The 20,451-nt window shown below is 44.1% G+C and overlaps 2 protein-coding genes across 6 annotated transcripts in view; one reads left to right on the plus strand and one right to left on the minus strand.

Annotated features, from left to right (window-relative positions):
- LOC141100009 (transmembrane channel-like protein 8) overlaps window positions 1-10,044 on the minus strand; it is a 96,812-nt gene extending 86,768 nt beyond the window's left edge. Inside the window, exon 1 of the mRNA XM_073588184.1 lies at window positions 9,918-10,044. The gene's annotated coding sequence lies outside the window, so the exon portion shown is untranslated. The remainder of the gene's footprint in view (window positions 1-9,917) is intronic.
- Window positions 1-20,451, plus strand: part of TMC6 (transmembrane channel like 6) — a 152,643-nt gene that overhangs the window by 32,014 nt on the left and 100,178 nt on the right. Inside the window, exons 1-3 of one of the 5 annotated variants that reach the window (XM_073588177.1) lie at window positions 8,980-9,185; window positions 10,366-10,446; window positions 15,276-15,376. In XM_073588177.1, the coding sequence (XP_073444278.1) occupies window positions 10,409-10,446; window positions 15,276-15,376 (139 nt within the window). In that variant the 5' untranslated portion in view covers window positions 8,980-9,185; window positions 10,366-10,408. The other 4 variants (XM_073588179.1, XM_073588178.1, XM_073588181.1 and 1 more) reach the window with 4 other exon arrangements.

Raw genomic sequence — 20,451 nt, forward strand, 5'->3', positions numbered from 1 at the left:
CTGGTGATATTAGAGCCCCTTTTGGTGCATTTGTCCGGGAGCTCAGGTTTCCTGCTTCTTGCTCCACCAACGTTCAGGCTCCGCCCCGGGAAGGGTGTGTTTTTTAATACATTTTGAATAAACCTGGTTTTAAGGGGATTTGTATGTTCACTCTACTTTCTGATTCCCATGAGATATGTTTTTTGTTCAAACTACTACAGTGGTATCCTCATGTTTTATGTTTTGATCGTTAAATATGTAAGTACCTTCGTTCTTGGTACACTTTTGAGTGTAAATCACTACACTGTACACCTAGTCTTGCCAAACAAACTAGATGGCTGTTGGCCAAACAATGCTTCGGTCGATTGTTTGGCCAACAATCATGTCAGCCATGTGCAGGTAAACTTTGTATATAATTACAAAGAGTTGACACACAATCTTGATAAATAATTTGCACCTTATTATTCATGATCAGGTGTTATGTGGCTCAGGACCACAAGGTGCCTTCACACAGAAAATAAAGTAATAGCTGTTGTGGATCCTGGGATAAAATAATATGAGTTAATTCACCTACAGTTGTGGCCAAAAGTATTAACACCCCTGCAATTCTGTCAGATAATGCTCAGTTTCTTCCTGAAAATGATTGCAAACACAAATTCTTTGGTATTATTATCTTCATTTAATTTGTCTTAAATGAAAAAACACAAAAAGAATTGTCCTGAAGCCAAATTGGATATAATTCCACACCAAACATAAAAAAGAGGGTGGACAAAAGTATTGGCACTGTTCGAAAAATCATGTGATGCTTCTCTAATTTGTGTAATTAACAGCACCTGTAACTTACCTGTGGCACCTAACAGGTGTTGGCAATAACTAAATCACACTTGTAGCCAGTTGACATGGATTAAAGTTGACTCAACCTCTGTCCTATGTCATTGTGTGTACCACATTGAGCATGGAGAAAAGAAAGAAGACCAAAGAACTGTCTGAGGACTTGAGAAACCAAATTGTGAGGAAGCATGAGCAATCTCAATGCTACAAGTCCATCTCCAAAGACCTGAATTTTCCTGTGTCTACCGTCCGCAGTGTCATCAAGAAGTTTAAAGCCCATGGCACTGTGGCTAACCTCCCTAGATGTGGACGGAAAAGAAAAATTGACGAGATTTCAACGCAAGATTGTGCGGATGTTGGATAAAGAACCTCGACTAACATCCAAACAAGTTCAAGCCGAGGGTACAACAGTGTCAACCCGTACTATCCGTCGGCGTCTGAATGAAAAGGGACTGTATGGTAGGAGACCCAGGAAGACCCCACTTCTTACCCTGAGACATAAAAAAGCCAGGCTGGAGTTTGCCAAAACTTACCTGAAAAAGCCTAAAACGTTTTGGAAGAATGTTCTCTGGTCAGATGAAACAAAAGTAGAGCTTTTTGGGCAAAGGCATCAACATAGAGTTTACAGGAGAAAAAAAGAGGCATTCAAAGAAAAGAACACGGTCCCTACAGTCAAACATGGCGGAGGCTCCCTGATGTTTTGAGGTTGCTTTGCTGCCTCTGGCACTGGACTGCTTGACCGTGTGCATGGCATTATGAAGTCTGAAGACTACCAACAAATTTTGCAGCATAATGTAGGGCCCAGTGTGAGAAAGCTGGGTCTCCCTCAGAGGTCATGGGTCTTCCAGCAGGACAATGACCCAAAACACACTTCAAAAAGCACTATAAAATGGTTTGAGAGAAAGCACTGGAGACTTCTAAGGTGGCCAGCAATGAGTCCAGACCTGAATCCCATAGAACACCTGTGGAGAGATCTAAAAATGGCAGTTTGGAGAAGGCACCCTTCAAATATCAGAGACCTGGAGCAGTTCGCCAAAGAAGAATGGTCTAAAATTCCAGCAGAGCATTGTAAGAAACTCATTGATGGTTACCGGAAGCGGTTGGTCGCAGTTATTTTGGCTAAAGGTTGCGCAACCAAGTATTAGGCTGAGGGTGCCAATACTTTTGTCTGGCCCATTTTTGGAGTTTTGTGTGAAATGATCAATGTTTTGCTTTTTGCTTCATTCTCTTTTGTGTTTTTTTCATTTAAGACAAATTAAATGAAGATAATAATACCAAAGAATTTGTGTTTGCAATCATTTTCAGGAAGAAACTGAGTATTATCTGACAGAACTGCAGGGGTGTCAATACTTTTGGCTACAACTGTACATTAATTCCTAAAGAAAACAAGTCAACCAGTTATTACAGGGAAAAAAATGTTGGGGTCTACGATATAATGACCTAACTTTAGGAACAGAATTATGGAAAATAATATGAGGGACCCTGGTCCAGATGCCATGTCGGTAGTCTCTGGCAGCCAGACCAGAGCTAGTGAATGACCTAATACTAGCCGACATCCTAGGCATCTTCCAATATTATCACTATACTCTTATGGAATAAGAAAGACATGTCTGTATAGGGGGGTCAGAAACCAGTTTTACATAGGCTGACTGAGGTAGAGTCTCATAGGGAACTTTTTTTGTGTATGTCTAGTTTCCAATAAAGAATATTGCACTAATTATTACTTAATAGTTAGCCATATGATTGTTTTGCAGTGTAATTATGGGTCATTTATGTTTTCTACAACGGTAAATGGCATAAACATGCAATGTGGATGCTGATAGTATTGTACCAACTACCGTACCCCTACTGTATCAGGCAACTCTCCCACTCATCCAAAATGGTGTGGTTTCCCAGATTTCAACACTAAACGGTGATTAATTATAAAGCTATGGGAAAGCATGTGAAAAACAGAATTAGCATGAAGCATTCCAGCTCGCATATATCACAGTAAACGTGAAGTCAAAGACAAGTCTGGGCACGAAGCATGGGATGTAAGTCAGCTCATATCGGTTTGGGAGTCGCCTGTACTATTTTTTTCTTCTTCCTTTTTTTTTAAGAAAAGATTAAAAAGTCCATAATGCTTCAAACAGGGGCACAGCTAGCTACAGCCATCAGATGTGCACCAATTGTCCACAACTTATTTTGAGCAAACGTGTCTGAATGATGTCTCATTCCTTATGATTTAAAATACACACTTACATAATAATATCTCAGTTATCTGAACTAAGAAACCCTGTAATTATTATACTTGGGTTTACTACATAGATCAGTCTTTTCCAATCTCTGCACAAAGGACTAATGTATACAGCCAAGCTGCGGAGTGCTGTGCCGTGATTCATCAGGCTCTGCATGTACAGACCATGGTGGCTCAGTGGTCAACACTCCTGCATTGCTAAAATCCTAGGTTTGAGGCTAGTTTCACACTAGCGCTACCGGGCGCAGTGCAGGGCAGCCGCTAAGCTCCGCCCCCAGCCATGCCCCCTCCGGTCAGCTCCTCCTCCGATCGCATGACGCTGCATGCGATCAGCGCACCCTATACTTAGCGTTGGGTACGCTGGTCGTGCGCTGCTACACTTTTGCCCACGCATCTGCCCTTTTTGCGCTGCGCTGACGTGCGCCAAACGCACTGTGTTGCATTTTTGTGCGCTCATATTAACTTTCCATTGAAAATCCATCCTACATCACATCACGCCCATGACTAGAATTTCCAAGCTGTGGTTTGAGTCCCTTGAGTAGGAAAAACTGGAGAACCTACAATGATGAATTAGGCACCGAGCGTCTAAGCAACAAATCTAGATTATTTTGCCACAAGAAGCAGTGAGGAAAAAAAAAGTTGTTCTGTGAATGCAACTACATTGTTGGTGTGGCCAACTTCCTGAGCGGGATGCTTCTTCACCACCCAGCACCCGGTGGCTTGTATTCTCATAGCATAGAAAAATAGTGACAGACTCTATTTTAGGATTCTTTTCCACATACACAAACCTAAAAACCAGGTGGTCACTAATAATAGGTAGTACACTTAAAGGGGCTGTCCAAGAAAGGAAGTTTATTCTGTATCCCATGGATAAGGGCTACGCCACATTCAGACATCCGTGATTTTCATGTTTTTTTTTTATCAGGACTTCATCAGAGATTGGTCAGTGAGTCAGTGTGAATGGAATATTGGTCGATTATGTGCACATCGCTCCACTCATTCTTAATAGTAGTGCCGAAGAGGAGCCAAACGATGCGCTCGGTTGTCTTGCGTGTTCCCATTTTGAGTGAATGAAGTGATGTGTATGATCGTCAACTATTTTATTCACACAGAGCTCCATCCAAAGCGCGGTGATTTTGCATGTGTTCATTGAACCATGCGGAATCACCACATCCTATACATAGGATGGTGATATTTTTCTTGAGCGTCGCCGCAAGATAAGTACTGTAGACATGCTGTGGTCTAGAAAGACGCACCGCATGTCTGGTTACTCAGCGTAGTGGAGATGGGATTTCATAAAATTCCCTCCACTATGCTGTACCATCTGGCCGCTGCGGATTGGACATTGTGGCTGTACGCAGTGTCCAATCTGCAGCGTTTACTGACCGTGGGAACATACCCTTGGGCTGATTTTCACAAACAGTGGCCGCACCACGGCTTAAAACCACACAACCTATGTTGTGTGGTCTTCTCACTGCTCCCCTGAACAATCATTTACTTTTGCAGTGAAATAGCTGATTATCCTCCAAGACCACGCAGCTGGGAAACAATGCAAAGACCCCAGTGGCACACAGTTTATAGAATACTTTTGTAGGCATATTCTGGGTGGTGAAAACAACGACATGCACACATACCCTCAAGGCTTGAGAATATGGACTGAATACAGAGCGGATTTTCCATCCAGAGAATGAACTTTGTTTTACTGTACTATGCGCTGCTGAGAAAATTCAAATCAGAAATTAACTCACGTTACGGATTTCAAACTAGGGCTTATACCTATCATCGTTAAAAAACACAGTCCGATTTCGGTCCAGAAAAAGTGGGACGAGTGTCATGCAAGGGTAATGCGATTTTCATGCGAGCACAAACCAATTTTTAACACCTAACATCCAAATTTTCATCCTATTTACATGTGAATGCGATCCGATTGTAATACGATATAAACGTGAGTGTTTACATATTCTCTGTGCCATTTACATGTAGGTTTTCAATGAAATATTATTCAAGATATATAAATATAGAGCGAGAGATTAGACATAGATATATAGATAGATAGATATATAGATAGATACAAAAAGATATATATAAATATATCCTGTGAGTAACAGTATGGAAGGTTACGAATAACATAATATTATAGGTAGATGGTTGACCCAGCTTAGGCCTGTTTCACACTTCAGTTTTTTGTGTCAGTTAAAATCTGCCAAAATGGCGGAAAGCGGATCCGTAGCTAAACTGAGGTGAACGGATGCCACCGGACCGTTTTTTTGACGGATCCGATTAATTTTAAAGGAACCGTAGCCCGTGGAGGAGAGAGAGAGATAGATAGATTGATTCAGGGTTAAATTTCCGGCTGACTTCTTTCTTCCGGGCATGCGCACTATAAAATACGGATCCTGCAGCACAAAAAAACGTTGCTTGGTCCGTCCGGGCATGTCGGCGGATGCAAAAAATTTGGCAGATCCGCAAAAAAGTGGATCCAACGGATGGCCATCCGTCAAGATCTGCCGGTAATGCAACTCAATGGGAAAAAAACGGATCCAAAAAACAAAATGGCGGATCCTTTTTTTTTGCAAAACGGCGGATTTTGACTTGATGGTCAGAAACGGAAGTGTGAAACAGGCCTTAGGAGTCGGGAAGGAAATTTTTTCCCTATGGAGAAAATTGGCTTCTACTCTGTGGGTTTTTTGCCTTCCCCAGGATCAACAATGCAGAACAGCTGCACTAAAAATAGGATGAACTAGATGGACATAAGGTCTTCCTTCAGCCTTCAAAACTATGTTACTATGTTAATATGTGAGATATATAATCAGTGCTTTGTGTGTGTAGTTTACTTTGGTTTTTTTTACTTGATAAATTATATATTTTTTTAAATATCGTGGGATCCTCCAACATTTCATTAACCAGCAGAGGGAAAGCGGACAGATGGGGGCTGATGTTTATAACCCGGGAAGGGGGTAATACCCATGAAGTTTCCCAGGCTGTTCATATCAACTCACAGCTGTATACTTAGCCTTTCTTGTTTATTAAAATGGAGGAGCCCCCCCCCCAAGAAATGATGTAGGGTCCCTCTATAATTAATAACCAGCAAAAATTAGGCAGACAGCTGCGGGCTGATATTAATAGCCTAGGAATGTGCCATTGATAATGGCCCCCTCCCAAACTAAAAAAGATCAGTTCTCAGTCATCTCAGAAAAAGCGCATACAGCTCAGGGCCTTGTGGTGGCCTCCTTTCACCTCACTGATATCACCACAAGCGTGAAAAAGTTCTCACCCTCGCATTGCCATCAGAAAGGTCCTGGGAGTTCACAGCCAGGGAACTCAGCTCAACTCACTGATGCCAGTGATTACAGGACACATTGGCTTCAGTGGATTGGATGATGACGTGAGTATAGCTGGTTTGTTTTAATTTAGATTCATTAAAGAGTCTGTGTCATTATTTCAATTAAAGGATTTTATTCAGGGTGTTTGCTTTTTTTTATACAATATCACTATGAGGTTAGTAATGGGGGCCTCTCCATTACTAACCACTGGACTTGTTGTCACCAATGCAAAGATGGTATCAACCCCCCCCAACTATCATCCCACTTGCCACCGCACCAGAGCAAGTGGGAAGAGCAAGGCTATGTGCCAGAATTGGCGCATCTTATGGATATGCCTTTTCTGGGGTGTCTGAGAGCTGATGTTTTTAGTCTGGGAGGGGGCCAATATCCATGGCCCTTTCCTATGCTATTTATCAGCCCGCAGCTGTCTGCCTAGCCTTTGCTGGTTATTAATTATAGGGTGAGCTGTGAGCTGATATTAATAGCCAGGGAAGCGCCATGGGTATTACCCCCTTCCCAGGCTATAAACATTTGCCCCACACCATTTTTTTCAGAAAACAATTTAGTAAGTAAAAAAAAAAGTACAGTAAGCTACACAATCACTGTACTAATTACCGTATATACTCGTGCATAAGCCGACCCGAGTATAAGCTGAGGCACCTAATTTTGGCACAAAAAACTGGGAAACCGTATTGACTCGAGTATAAGCCGGATATGCACTATCCCCTAATCCCTATTCTGGTATGCATGGCTCCTTATCCTCATCATTGTCTGCATGGCTCCTCATCCCTTGCCTTGTATGCATGGCTCCTTATCCCCATCCTTGTATGCATGTCTCCTTATCTCCATCCTGGTCTTCATGGCTCCTTATCTCCATCCTTGTATCCATGGCTCCTTATCCCCATCCTGGTCTGCATGACTCCTTATCCCCATCCAGGTATGCATGGTTTTTTATGCCCATCCTTGTATGCATGGCTCCTTATCTACATCCCTGTCTGCGTGACTCCTCATCCCTGTCCTGGTATGCATGTTTCCTCATCCATATCCTTGTATGTATGGCCACCATGAGAAAAGCATAAAAAAAACAAAAACATCCTACTTACCTTCCTTGTGCGCCCTCGCAGCATCTTGTTCTTGTGCCAGCAGCATCTGTGGCTGAGCCATCACGTGTCCTCAAGCATTAAGGTAATGAATATTCACCTCTCTCCACGCCTATGGGAGTGGAGAGAGGTGAATATTCATTACCTTAATGAGTGGGCACCCATGATAGCCGGCAGCTACTGGAAGCCGGCGACTGCTGCTGACACTATCATTTCTCTTTAGCAGCGAGCACAGGCTTTAGCCGCAGCCGCCAACCCCTGCCTCCTGTGACCCGCTGCTCCGTCGCTCCCCCGTCTTCTTCTGGGACAATGACTCGTACATAAGCTGAGGGGGGTATTTTCAACACAAAAAATGGGCTGAAAAACTCAGCTTATACGCGAGTATATACTGTATGTATATCACTGGCATCTTTATATCTATCTATTCTATGTGTATATATTTATTCTATTCTATTCTGTCGGGTCACACTGTAATTTTACTGTACGCTGCGGATGAATTGACATCTTTTCAAAGGACATCAATGTGTAAAAATCGGACAGCACTCGCATGGTCCAAGTGCTGTGCGATTTTTTTTCTAGCACCTATTGACTTCTATTGCCAAATGCGATCCAATTTCCGATTACAATCACAGTATGTTGCAATTTTTTTCCAGTCCGATCATGATCAGATTTGAGCTAGATAAAAAACATCGCAGATGAACACACAATGATAGAATAACATTGGTACGAATGCAATCCGATTTTTAATTGGATTGCATTCGTCCGAATTCATCGCAAGTGAGAATGAGCCCATACGAGGACAATCGCAGTATGCTGCAATTTTTTTCTCATCCCGATCTGAGGTGAGAAAAAGAAAAAAAAAAAAAAAAAAAAATCGCAGATGAGCAGGGACTCCTAGATTAACATTGGTCTGAGGGCAATCCGATATTTTATCAGATTGCACTGGTGCGTTTTCTTTGCAGATGAGTATGAGCCTTTGTTCTGTGGATTTTTACAAGTTTTCTCTTTGCATTGTAATTTGGAGCGGATTCTGTGCAGGTAATAATTTCTACATCTTTTTATTTTTTTTTACTTAAAATTTGTTACTAACCACAAGGCAAATGTAATCAAGCAAGTAGCAGATCAAACACAACTGGAAACCTGAGGGAAGTCAGAAATAGGTTTTACCACTTCCGTCTTCTTTGCTACTTGTGATTCCTTTGGGCACACACCCAGTTGCTGAATCTGCTATTACTACATTGCTGTTCACATGTTTTGTCTTTAGTTACTTCTTTCAACCACTTCAGATTTCTGAAACTATGAAGCGGTTAAAAAAAAGTACCATATACATTCTTCTGGCCACTTGTAAGAAGGACCGTGCCACGGGTACCTGTTCTGTGCCGATTCCAGAACTGTCGGGGCTGTCTCCTCTGTTGTTCGGGGGAAAGCTTAAGGAACTGGACCAATCCTTGCATGCGGAAGCAGGGGGCGTGGCTAAGGGGGTACAGCTTCAACGCGGGCGGAAACAAGCAGACTTGGCGGGAACATACAGTGTGCAGCAGGGACCAGTGAGTGCGCCGGCCCTGGAGCGTCCGTACAGTGCAGGTCTGAGCCCGAGCATCGCCACCGCCGCTGGCAGAGACTGTGAGGAGAGACGTGCAGTGTGCCTGTTAGTCCCCACGAAGCGAGGTGACAAACGATCCAGGCCTGTGAGTACCGTGCCACCTGAGAGACCGGGTAAGGGACCGTCACTTGCGCCCTGGTTCTCCAGTGTATATGAGTTGGACCACGGTGGGCGCAGACAGCGGGGTGGTCCGCACCCTCCCGGCTACATCAGTATATGGACTAGGGGCAGCGGGAAGTAGCTGAGACCAACCGCTGCTGCCAGAAGACGGATCCGCGTTAGACTTAGGATCCCCACCAGACAAGTGCCACGCCGGCCGTTGTTGGCATCATCACCTGCTCTGTGATTCATCCCATCCTGGGGAACAGCTGACAGGATAAGTGACCCAACAAGAACTGTGATACCCTTTCTGCCGTTCTTTAACTCTGCATACTATTTACACTTTGAACCACTTACGTCCCGTTAACCATTTACCTCCCCATGTCTGCAGGTTTTGCACACAGACACATGGTCTGTGTGAAGAACCTGACGTGTGCGCACCACCATTGAATACAATGGGTGTGCGTATTTCCGTATTTGCAGTCCTTAAAAAGCGGACATACAAACGGACGCGGTGGCCTAAAACCCCCATGACCTCCTCGCTGTACACAAGACACCGCCTGGGTTTCATAGCAACTGTTTTTCCCATTGTTTAATACAGTATATGGTAAAATGAGTGGTGTCATTCAAAACTGCAACTAGTCAGGCAAAAAAACAAAGCCCTCTTATGACTGTGTCAGGAAAAAAACAAAAGCACACACAGAAACAAACTGGCCGTGTCATGAATTGGTTAAAAAAAAACTTACTGCACTATAAAGGGTTTCTGTGTTCTCAGCCATTGCCAGCCCCTCATTCAGTCATGTACCCCTCCCATACACCGCACTGTCTGCACCGTGTGTGTCACCACCCAGCACCTGCTGTACACACCGTGAGCAGTCAATGAACCCTGCTCTGGCTCGGCTACACCCTGCAGAAATACGTCCCGGCAGGTCGGGGGGCGGGGATACGCAGTAACACATATCGCCCTGAGGATCCTATCTCCCCCCCGTACTTAGGATGGTAGGGCTTGGAAACAATGCCTGGAGGGGGTGGATCAAACTAAATAGTATCAAGGCTGGGTGTGAATCTGGTAGTATTGTGTTCGGTAGCACAGTCCAGGAGAGCAGGGCAGCAGCTGGAGCCATGTGGCATTGTCTCTGTAACTTTTCCTGTGTCCTGACTTGCTCAGCCATGTTCTGTGCCTCCTTCTCATAGGTGCATACAGCTCTACAGGGGAGTCCTGTGACTGGAGCTCATCATGTCCGTCACATTTCTGAGCATTCCTGAGGACTACAGGTAAGTGACTGCCAGGGTGGGTCCGCAGTGTGACAGTTACTGCCGGGCGACTGCCGGGGTGGGTCCGCAGTGTGACTGGGACTGCCGGGGTGGGTCCGCAGTGTGACTGGGACTGCCGGGGTGGGTCCGCAGTGTGACTGGGACTGCCGGGGTGGGTCCGCAGTGTGACTGGGACTGCCGGGGTGGCTCCGCAGTGTGACAGTGACTGCCGGGGTGGCTCCGCAGTGTGACAGTGACTGCCGGGGTGGCTCCGCAGTGTGACAGTGACTGACGGGCGACTGCCGGGGTGGGTCCGCAGTGTGACTGTGACTGCCGGGGTGGGTCCGCAGTGTGACTGGGACTGCCGGGGTGGGTCCGCAGTGTGACTGGGACTGCCGGGGTGGGTCCGCAGTGTGACTGGGACTGCCGGGGTGGGTCCGCAGTGTGACAGTGACTGCCGGGGTGGCTCCGCAGTGTGACAGTGACTGCCGGGCGACTGCCGGGGTGGGTCCGCAGTGTGACTGCGACTGCCGGGGTGGGTCCGCAGTGTGACTGCGACTGCCGGGGTGGGTCCGCAGTGTGACAGGGACTGCCGGGGTGGCTCCGCAGTGTGACAGGGACTACCAGATGTGGTGGTTTTGTCTGCGTAGTTTCTACAATTTATGGTAGCACTGCAGCACTATGGTCTCCACATATCATTGCTGAGCTCTGCCTCTTACAAAAAAAAAAGTTTACATTTTTATTTTCGTGTTTATTTACTTTTTACCTTCCATCTGCATTTCGCAGAAGGGTTCAGATTATTCAGATCTTGCAGGACCACCTGGCAAAACCCCCACCATCTAACTAGACCTTAAGAGCTGATTGGGATGGTTTGATAACTGTAGTTAAAAAAACTGTCACATTTGTGTATGTGACAATATTTGAAATAAACAAACAAACCCTGCATATGGAGGTGTGCACCACATTTGCACAATAATTTGAGTTTTTGCAGGTTTGAAGAGGGAAGATAGAAGTGCAGAAGTGTGTGGGGTTTAGCAGACGAGGGTGAAGGAAATCTGCCCACGGGAATTGCTATAGATTATGGAAAGAATGGTGTAAACTATGGCGCAAATCCCACAGCTGATGCGTAATCATCGCTTTATAGCTTTGGCCCATCTTAGGCTAGTTTCACACTAGCGGTTTTTTGCGCTGCGTTTGGAGCGCACATGAAACGCATGTTAAAAGCGCATACAAACGCTTGTAAACACTGCGTTTTTTGTAGCATTATTGTGCGCATAACGACCAAAAATCGCAGCGTTTTTATGCGTTTGTAAGCGTTTTTCATGCGTTTGCATTTTTTATGCGCAATAAACTAGAGAAAAATCCTTGGAAAATTCTTGCAACACAAATTTTCTACTGTACTGATGGCCATTGCGGATGCAGACTGTAAGTTTATTGCAGTGGACATTGGGGCATTTGGCCGTGGGAAGGACTCCCAGGCTTTTAAGACATCGGACATGGGCAGGAGGTTGTATGGCAACAACTTCGATTTCCCCATGCCACGGCCTCTTCCCAACACCGAAGGTCCGCCACAGCCATTTGTAATGGTTGGTGATGAAGCATTCCAGATGTGCCAAAACCTCCTCAAACCCTACTCCAGCCGGGACTTGGACCTACAAAAAAGAATTTTTAATTACAGGTGTTGGTGTTTTTAATGCAAGAATATATCTTGCCAAAAAAACACCAGCACCATCGGGACCATAAATCAATGCAGCAGTTGAAGACTAAAATCAATCACTGTTTTCCAGAAGGCATTTGTGTTTTTAATGCAAGAATATATCTTGCCGACAAAAAACCAATGCAGTATCACAGAGCATCTTTATACTAAGGCCTCTTTCACACTTCCGTTTTTGACAATCAGTTAAGATCCGCCAATTTTGAAAAAAAACGGATCCGCCATTTTTCTTTGCGGATCCGTTTTTTTCCCCATTGACTTTCATTATTGGCGGATCCTGACTGATTGCCGTCCGTTGCATCCGTTTTTTTGAGGATCCGCCACAATGTTAGTGTCCGTCAGCATCTCTCTCTCTCTCTGTATTTTAACTGATGCAAATAACTGAAGTGTGAAAGAGGCCTTACTGAACGCCCTTCTGGAAGCTGCAGAGGCGCTGTCCCAGCCATCCATCATCGCTGCGGCCACCTCATTCCAGAGCTGCCGGGTCACCACTGTGTCTTTGTACTGCTGGTCACGGCTGTCCCACAACGGGATACGCTCCTCAACGAGGCGAATCAGGTGCTCGTTGTCAATGTAGACTTCTTTGTCATCCCGTTGTGGAACCTAGAAAAAAAATAAATATATTAGAATGTTTGTAATTTTGGAGAATGAAAAAAAAAGAAACAGAGAAGAAGCAAGATAAAAGATGACAATAAAGACAGAAAAAAAAAAAAGCACATTATATACACACATTGCGTCTCCTCGCCACGACTTGACTACGCTGCTCCCGCTCAGACTGCTCCCGCACTCCATCTTCACTGCCCGTGTCCGATGTCTGTAAAGAAATCAAAAACTAAAACACATTTCTAGAGGCAGCTATACTTACCCAAAGGCAGCAAGATTGTCACCTCATGATCAGCTTGGGCCAGTTCTTGCCGAGATGGTGAATAGACCGATCCAGAAGAAGACATGCTGAAATGAAAACAAAATAAACATTAGTACATTATAAAATTGTACAGGACACACAGACATTATGTTGAAGAATACTCACATTTTGGCTCCTGAAGCTTGAATCCACACTTGGAAGGCTCTTCTGGGCTTTTGTCTGCTCTCTGCAAGGCTGTCTGTAGAGTAATTGTCTGACCCTGAAGACACCTTTTATCTACACTCCTCCCAAACAATGTTGCTTGTTTAGGGGGAGTTTTAGACAAGTGTCTAGACATTGTTTACTCAAAGCGCATGCGCGCACAAGGCGCTGACGTGCGCGGTGCCAAGCGCTCGTCAGCGATCACATAGACTGTAATGCTATTTTTGGGCGCACATCGAGCACACACGTGCGTGCGTGATTTTTTTTTTAAGTATGTAGGCGGAACAAAAAATGCAACATGTAGCGTTCGGCGCGTCTTGGCGCACACCTGTAAAATGCGCAGCGCACGCTAAACGCTGATGAGCGCGTGCATTCGCAAGACCCTGCGATCACCATGTTAAAGATAGGGGAACATTGCGCATGCGCCCGATAGAACATGATGCGCTGCGCGATCGAACGCTAGTGTGAAACCAGCCTTACTCCAATGCTGTTTAAAGGGTTAGGGCCTCGTCACACATAGCGATCTCGCAAGTTTTGTGACACAACAGCGATCTCACCAGCGAGATCGCTGTGTGTAACAGCGATCAGCGACAGGCCCCCTGCCGGTATCGCTGATCGCTGTAGGAAACCGCTGGACATTTCTTTTGTCGCTGGTCTCCCGCTGGCCACCACGCATCGCTGCGTGTGACAGGCGGGAGACCAGCGATCTGCTGGTAACTAACGTACACATCGGGTATCTAAGGGACGTGCGTCCTTTGGATACCCGATGTGTACGTTAGTTACCAGTGCGCTGATGCATGGAGCTGGTAACTAACGTACACATCTGGTATCCAAGGGACATGCGTCCCTTAGATACCCGATGTGTAAGTTAGTTACCAGCTCCCTGCATCAGCGTGCTGGTAACTAACGAACACAGCGATGCCGCGCGCTCGGCATCGCAGTGCTGATCGCTGGTGAAGCTGTCTGTGTGACAGCTCACCAGCGATCACATAGCGACTCACCAGCGATCCTGACACGTTGATATCGTTGTTGGGATCGCTGGTGAGTCGCTATGTGTGACTCCAGCTTTATTCCCATCTCTTCCTTTTATGACCGACACGGGCACAACTTCAGAGATGGGGTTACGAAAACAGCCAAGCTCAGCTGAGTTATGACGTTTTGCCTTTCTCCCATTGATGTGATTGGGAGTAATGGAAAGAGCATTGCAAAGTGACCACTGCTATTTCCGTAGCTCCCATTCATTTTGTGTTACCTAGACGGCGTAATACAACTGTGCCCAGCTCTTTCAGTGCCCCATATCTGGTGCCTGGAATTTAGATGCAGGTATCCCTGTCTCAGCCATGAAATATAGAAATGGGAATTAAAAAATAACTTTCTAATATAGTTGGAGCAGCCACAGTACCCCAAGCCTCCCAAAGCCGCTATTTCCAAGATCCCATTATATCCTGTGCTTGACATAGACCAATGGTGTCAAAACACGAAAGGGCTTGGCTGACTGTTTATTTAATTGCTAAAGCCATCCCCTTCCATCGTGGCTCCTGTATGGACAGGGAAGTGAAGCCACTTAGCTCTTGCAATATGCTGTCAGCCAGCCCCCTTCACACGTTGCTCTAGTCCCGGTGCCATGAAGCACACAAAATTGGGTCATTTCAAACTACTGCCATAAGGTGAATAGAAGAGCTGAACAGAATTGCTTAAAAAATTGAGACTTGTCCTACTTTTTTTTTTTTTTTTTTTGTCTGTGACTGTCACATTTCAGTGGTACATGGGAAAAAAATTTGCACACCACAGTCAGCCAGCCCCCTTTACACATTGCTCTGGCTTGGTCTCATGAGAATGTTTATGTTAGAAAAGGATGTGTTTAGTTTGTGTGTAGAAATATGAAAGAGTGACAAGAAGCGCACTATAGGGCACGACGTGGGCACACTGAGCCTCACCTTGCCAGTGTACGGCATAACGCCTGTATGACCATAGATAGCTCTGCGGGTTGGGCTGCACCACAGCGAAATGTACTTTGTATGTGACATATGTATAGTGCACTGACGCGCCACTGATTTGTGTCCCTTGCAGTCCTTGTGATGAGCGGGAAGTTCACGATTCCTTCAACAGCGTTATTGAAGATGTGGAGAATGAAGCCCTTCTTGAACTTCAGGAGCGTTTCCACAATTCAGGTATTCCTAAAATCGAAAACCTTTAAATGGGACCTCATTTATCAGAACTCTGCTACACAGGGATCAGCGATGGTGATTAGTGTTCCTACCAGTCTGAGTCACAAATGACAAGCACTTTCTACTCTGCATTTTGCAAGAAAAAAACCTCCCCCACTCAGTTTCTTGACTGTATATTCATACAACGCCTGTTTCAGGCTGTTTCTGCCCATTTTAAAGGCGGCCCCAGACACTCACTGTTTTACATATAAGAAAAAAATTAGCGAAATGACCAGGAAGATACTTCAGGAAGTCCTCAGCCACGTGCACATGGCCTGCGGCTAATTTAGATGGACGAAAAATAGGGGAATGAGCGTTCCTAGGAATACTCATTCCCAACTATTGCTCGTTTAAACATGGCAGCAGTCACCCCACGAAAGAGCAAAATACTCATCTTTCACAGTATAGGATGTTTAGGTCTTTTAAAAAAAGAAACCTAGGATGACCTGTGGCTGATAAACAGGTGATGTGCTACAGATTACGTGACATTCTATGCACGCAGAATAATTTATTAATGATTGTTATGTGCAAATTCTAAACAGGTTATTGTACAATCCACTTGCATGTATCTGATTGGTGGTTGTTTAATGGCCTGGATCATACTATATAAACGGAGCAATGAGTAAAGGTAAATATCATTACTAAAGGTAGGGCCACAGCTGCCCACAGTCATCCGTATGCTCTCACCTTTAGGCCTGAGTCATCTATTTTTTTTTTTTCTTTTGTTGCTTTCTTGTATAAAAAAGTTGTTTTTTTTTTTTTAATCAGTTTTTAATATTAGTGATTTTCTCATATGCAAAAAAAAAAAAAATTTGGTAACTAGGAGGAAAATTGGTCTCGTCTCTATAATTTTTTTTGCATACACACTGGCTCGATTCAACAGAATTCTGGTGTAAATTGTTTTGAAAGGTCAATTTAAAAAAAACGTGTAGCCAGGGGCGTGACGCCATAGCTAGTCTGGAGTAAGATTTGTTGTTGCATACATCCAGAGGAAATGAGAACCGCAGCTCTGTCTTCCTCCGGAGGTATGTGATTTGACCAAAGGCGGGAAGAGTGAAGCAGCCGCTGATTGGCCACAGGGATTGCGTGGCGTAACAATGTTACGCGATACCTGGGAGAACCAGTACCGACACGGCTGGAACAACACTAGCTCCAGAGCTGACAATGCTAATTTGGTAAATCTTAGTATTCCCCATGAAATGATTCTGGAGCATTTCTTACAACTCTACATATGTTCCTGTGTTATTCCTCCTGTAAATACATGGATAAATTTACAACTGGGTGTTACCATTGTCAGTGCTGTATGAGTTTTTCACTCCAGAGGAAGCCATTAATGCTGACTTAATGTTTTGGATAAAGTGCTCCTACCTCTCCACGCCTGGAGACTCTTTATTCTGGTTTTAATATACTGGTTTAATTTTTAATTGCGGTAGTTTGCTGTTATTACTTTCCCTTGAATATACTTGCATACTCTTTCTCACCATCTTATTATTTTTGCATCATTAGGGGGTGGGGGGTCCAAGGCTTCTTAATATTTCATGTGTGTCTGGAGCACGACACTTCTGGTGGTGTAATTCCTTTATTATCATTGAAGCTACTGCCCGGCTTTTATTTGTAGGACCTGTAATTACTGTTTTGATTGAAGCTTATTTCTTTTGCATTTATCTGGGAGTTTGTGCAGTATATTTTTCCTGTGCCCTTATCACCTCTTTTTTTCCTTGTTTGTCTTTGCATCAGTCTGTATAGACGCACCCTATTGTGTATGTATACTCTAGTAACAAACAGAACAGTCAGACAAAGAACCCATATGGTAGACTGGCCTCTAACTATCTCATGCACTGAGAGATCAGTGCCAGTCTGCACACGCTAGTGATGTAAAATGGATTCCCATAAACATAAAATATGTATCGCTTTAGGCTGTGTGCACACGTTGCGGATTGGGCTGCGGATTTTTCCACTCGGATTTGGCAAAATCTGCAGGTAAATCCGCAGGTCCAAAGACCTGCGGTTTATCTGCGGATTAGCCTGCGGTTTAGCCCTGCGGTTTCACGCCTCTACAATGTTGAAGGTGTGAAACCGCTGCGTTTTCCGCACAAACAGTTGACATGCAGCGGATTGTAATCCGCGGAAAAATCCACAGCATGTGCACAGCGGTTTTGCTTTTTCATTGAAAATAATGGCACTGTACAACGCAGCTAATTCTGCTGCGGATCCGCAGGGCCAAATCCGCTGCGGATCCGCAGCAGAATCCGCAACGTGTGCACAGACCCTTAAAGATCAATGTTTCCTGAAGGAGACGGAAGTGTTTTTCTCAGATGGAACATAATATATTCCAGGAGGTTCTCCGCCTAAAGGCCTGGTCACACACCGAGATCGCTGATTTTGTGACGCCACACCGATCTCGCCAGCGATATCGCTGTGTATGACGGGGATCAGAGACCGCCCCCCCCCTCCCCCGCCGGGTATCGCTGATCGTGGTCAATTGGCCTGGGCCATTTTTTCATCGTTGGTCTCCCGCTGGCCAGCGCGCATCGCTGCATGTGGCAGCGGGAGCCAACGATCAGCGACGCTCCCAGCACTCTAAGCAGGCACTGGGAGCTGGGATCTAAGGTACACATCAGGTAACTAAGTGACGCGCGCCGCTTAGTAACCCGATATGTACCTTAGAAACCAGCGTCCTCGCTAGTGCTGATTGCTGTTGATACGACCAGGTCGTATCATTGTCTGGATCGCTGGTGCATCTTTATGTGTGACGGGGGCCTTAAGGGTATGTGCACACGTTGCAGATTTGCCTGCAGAATTGTCTGCACAGAATCTGCACCTCTTGGCAGAAAACGCAGGTAAAAATCCACACGTTTTTGAAGCGTTCATGCATTTTTTATACGGATTTTCAGATTTTTTTTCATGCGGATTCTATGCGTTTTTGTAAGCTAAATAAAGATATGTTATTTAACAAAAAAAAAAAGAGATTTGTGATGTCATTTCTGTCCAAGCTCCTCTTTTACATTTGTCCAACCCACACTCCATTACACACAGATAGATATGGGATAGATAGATATGGGATAGATAGATATGGGATAGATAGATATGGGATAGATAGATATGGGATAGATAGATATGGGATAGATAGATATGGGATAGATAGATATGGGATAGATAGATAGATATGGGATAGATAGATAGATATGGGATAGATAGATAGATATGGGATGGATAGATATGGGATAGATGGATAGATATGGGATAGATGGATAGATATGGGATAGATGGATGGATATGGGATAGATGGATGGATATGGGATAGATGGATGGATATGGGATAGATGGATGGATATGGGATGGATGGATGGATATGGGATGGATGGATATGGGATAGATGGATATGGGATAGATGGATATGGGATAGATGGATATGGGATAGATGGATATGGGATAGATGGATAGATATGGGATAGATGGATAGATATGGGATAGATGGATATGGGATAGATGGATATGGGATAGATGGATATGGGATAGATGGATATGGGATAGATGGATATGGGATAGATGGATGGATATGGGATAGATGGATGGATATGGGATAGATGGATGGATATGGGATAGATGGATGGATATGGGATAGATGGATGGATATGGGATAGATGGATATGGGATAGAGATAGATAGATATGGGATAGATTGATAATTAGATAGATAGAAAAAAAATAAGAAACAACAGCACAGGAAAAAGTAGGGTGCAAAGCCTCCCAGGCACATACCAGTCCTTATGAATAGAAAATCAAAAAAGATGGAGTTAGCACACCATATGAAATTTTAGAAAAAAGTGCTTTTTAATAGCCCATGTGGCGACGTTTCGGTCTCAAGTGCAGACCTTTCTCAAGCAGTAACAATAGTGCATATGCTCAGTATTTAAGGCAACCCAAATAACAAGTATTTAGTAGCAATTAGTACACTGTGTAGCATTGTGATAATAATTTCATATAATTTATACAAAAGTGCAATATAGCTCAGTGGTATAAAGTGACACAGTGCAAAATATTGTGCAAAAATATATAATCTAACATACAAAACACATATATAGAGTAATTGCTCATTAAGACCAGCTGTGCATAATCATACATCATGGCTCACCCCATCCTAACACATTGCACCAAAAACCTACTACTAAATACCAGGGCTGTGGAGTCGGAGTTAGTTTTGGTTGGAGTCGGAGTCGGTAGAAATGTTCAGACTCCAGCTTTAAAAAAAATGTATTAATATTTCATAATTGAACTTTCATATGAATTTTATAAATGTTACTCAAATATATATGTTCTATCAAACTATGAACAACAGTGATAAGCAGTTCTGCTGGAGATAGAGACATTTCTTACTTCTTGTGTGTCACTGTTCTCCACTGCCCTTATCTAATCTTATACTTGGTTAACCTCATGCTGCCCCAACCCCCCTACTTACAATGTATGAAACTGAAAGTGAAAATGTGTTGCAAATTCTTAGTAGTAAAGCTCCTCCTCTAGACTAGATCATACTAGGTGTGCATCTTCCAAGCATCTCACAGCTGCCTGCTACTCAGAAGAGGAAGACTGTAAGAAGTATTATCCTTTCAACAAACTTTGCATCAGTTAACTGTGAGTACATGAGGAATAATAACAGTATTACTGACCACTATATCAGTTGTACGACCTGGCAATAATTTTGTACAATTGTTTTTAGGAAAAACAATTGTCATTTGGATTGTGAATGCAGAATTAAAAACCTGAGAATGTCAAAGAAGCATCACATTAAATCAGCTGTATTTGAACATTTCACCATCACTCAAGATAGAAAACATTATGTCTGTCAGTGTATGACAAATGATCCAGACGAAAACAAATGCTGTGAAGCCAAGATGAGTGCATATTCAGGCAAAGATAAAAATGCTCCTACCAGAGCTTCTAATCTAAAGAGACATTTACAGCGCTTTCATCCAGAAGTACTGAAAGCAGTGGATGAGAAAGACTGCATCCAAACCAATGAACCAGTGCCCAGCTCTTCCA

Source organism: Dendrobates tinctorius, unplaced genomic scaffold (assembly GCF_039654945.1).
Source record: "Dendrobates tinctorius isolate UK_male_01 unplaced genomic scaffold, ASM3965494v1 ptg000103l, whole genome shotgun sequence".
Lineage (NCBI taxonomy): Eukaryota > Metazoa > Chordata > Amphibia > Anura > Dendrobatidae > Dendrobates > Dendrobates tinctorius.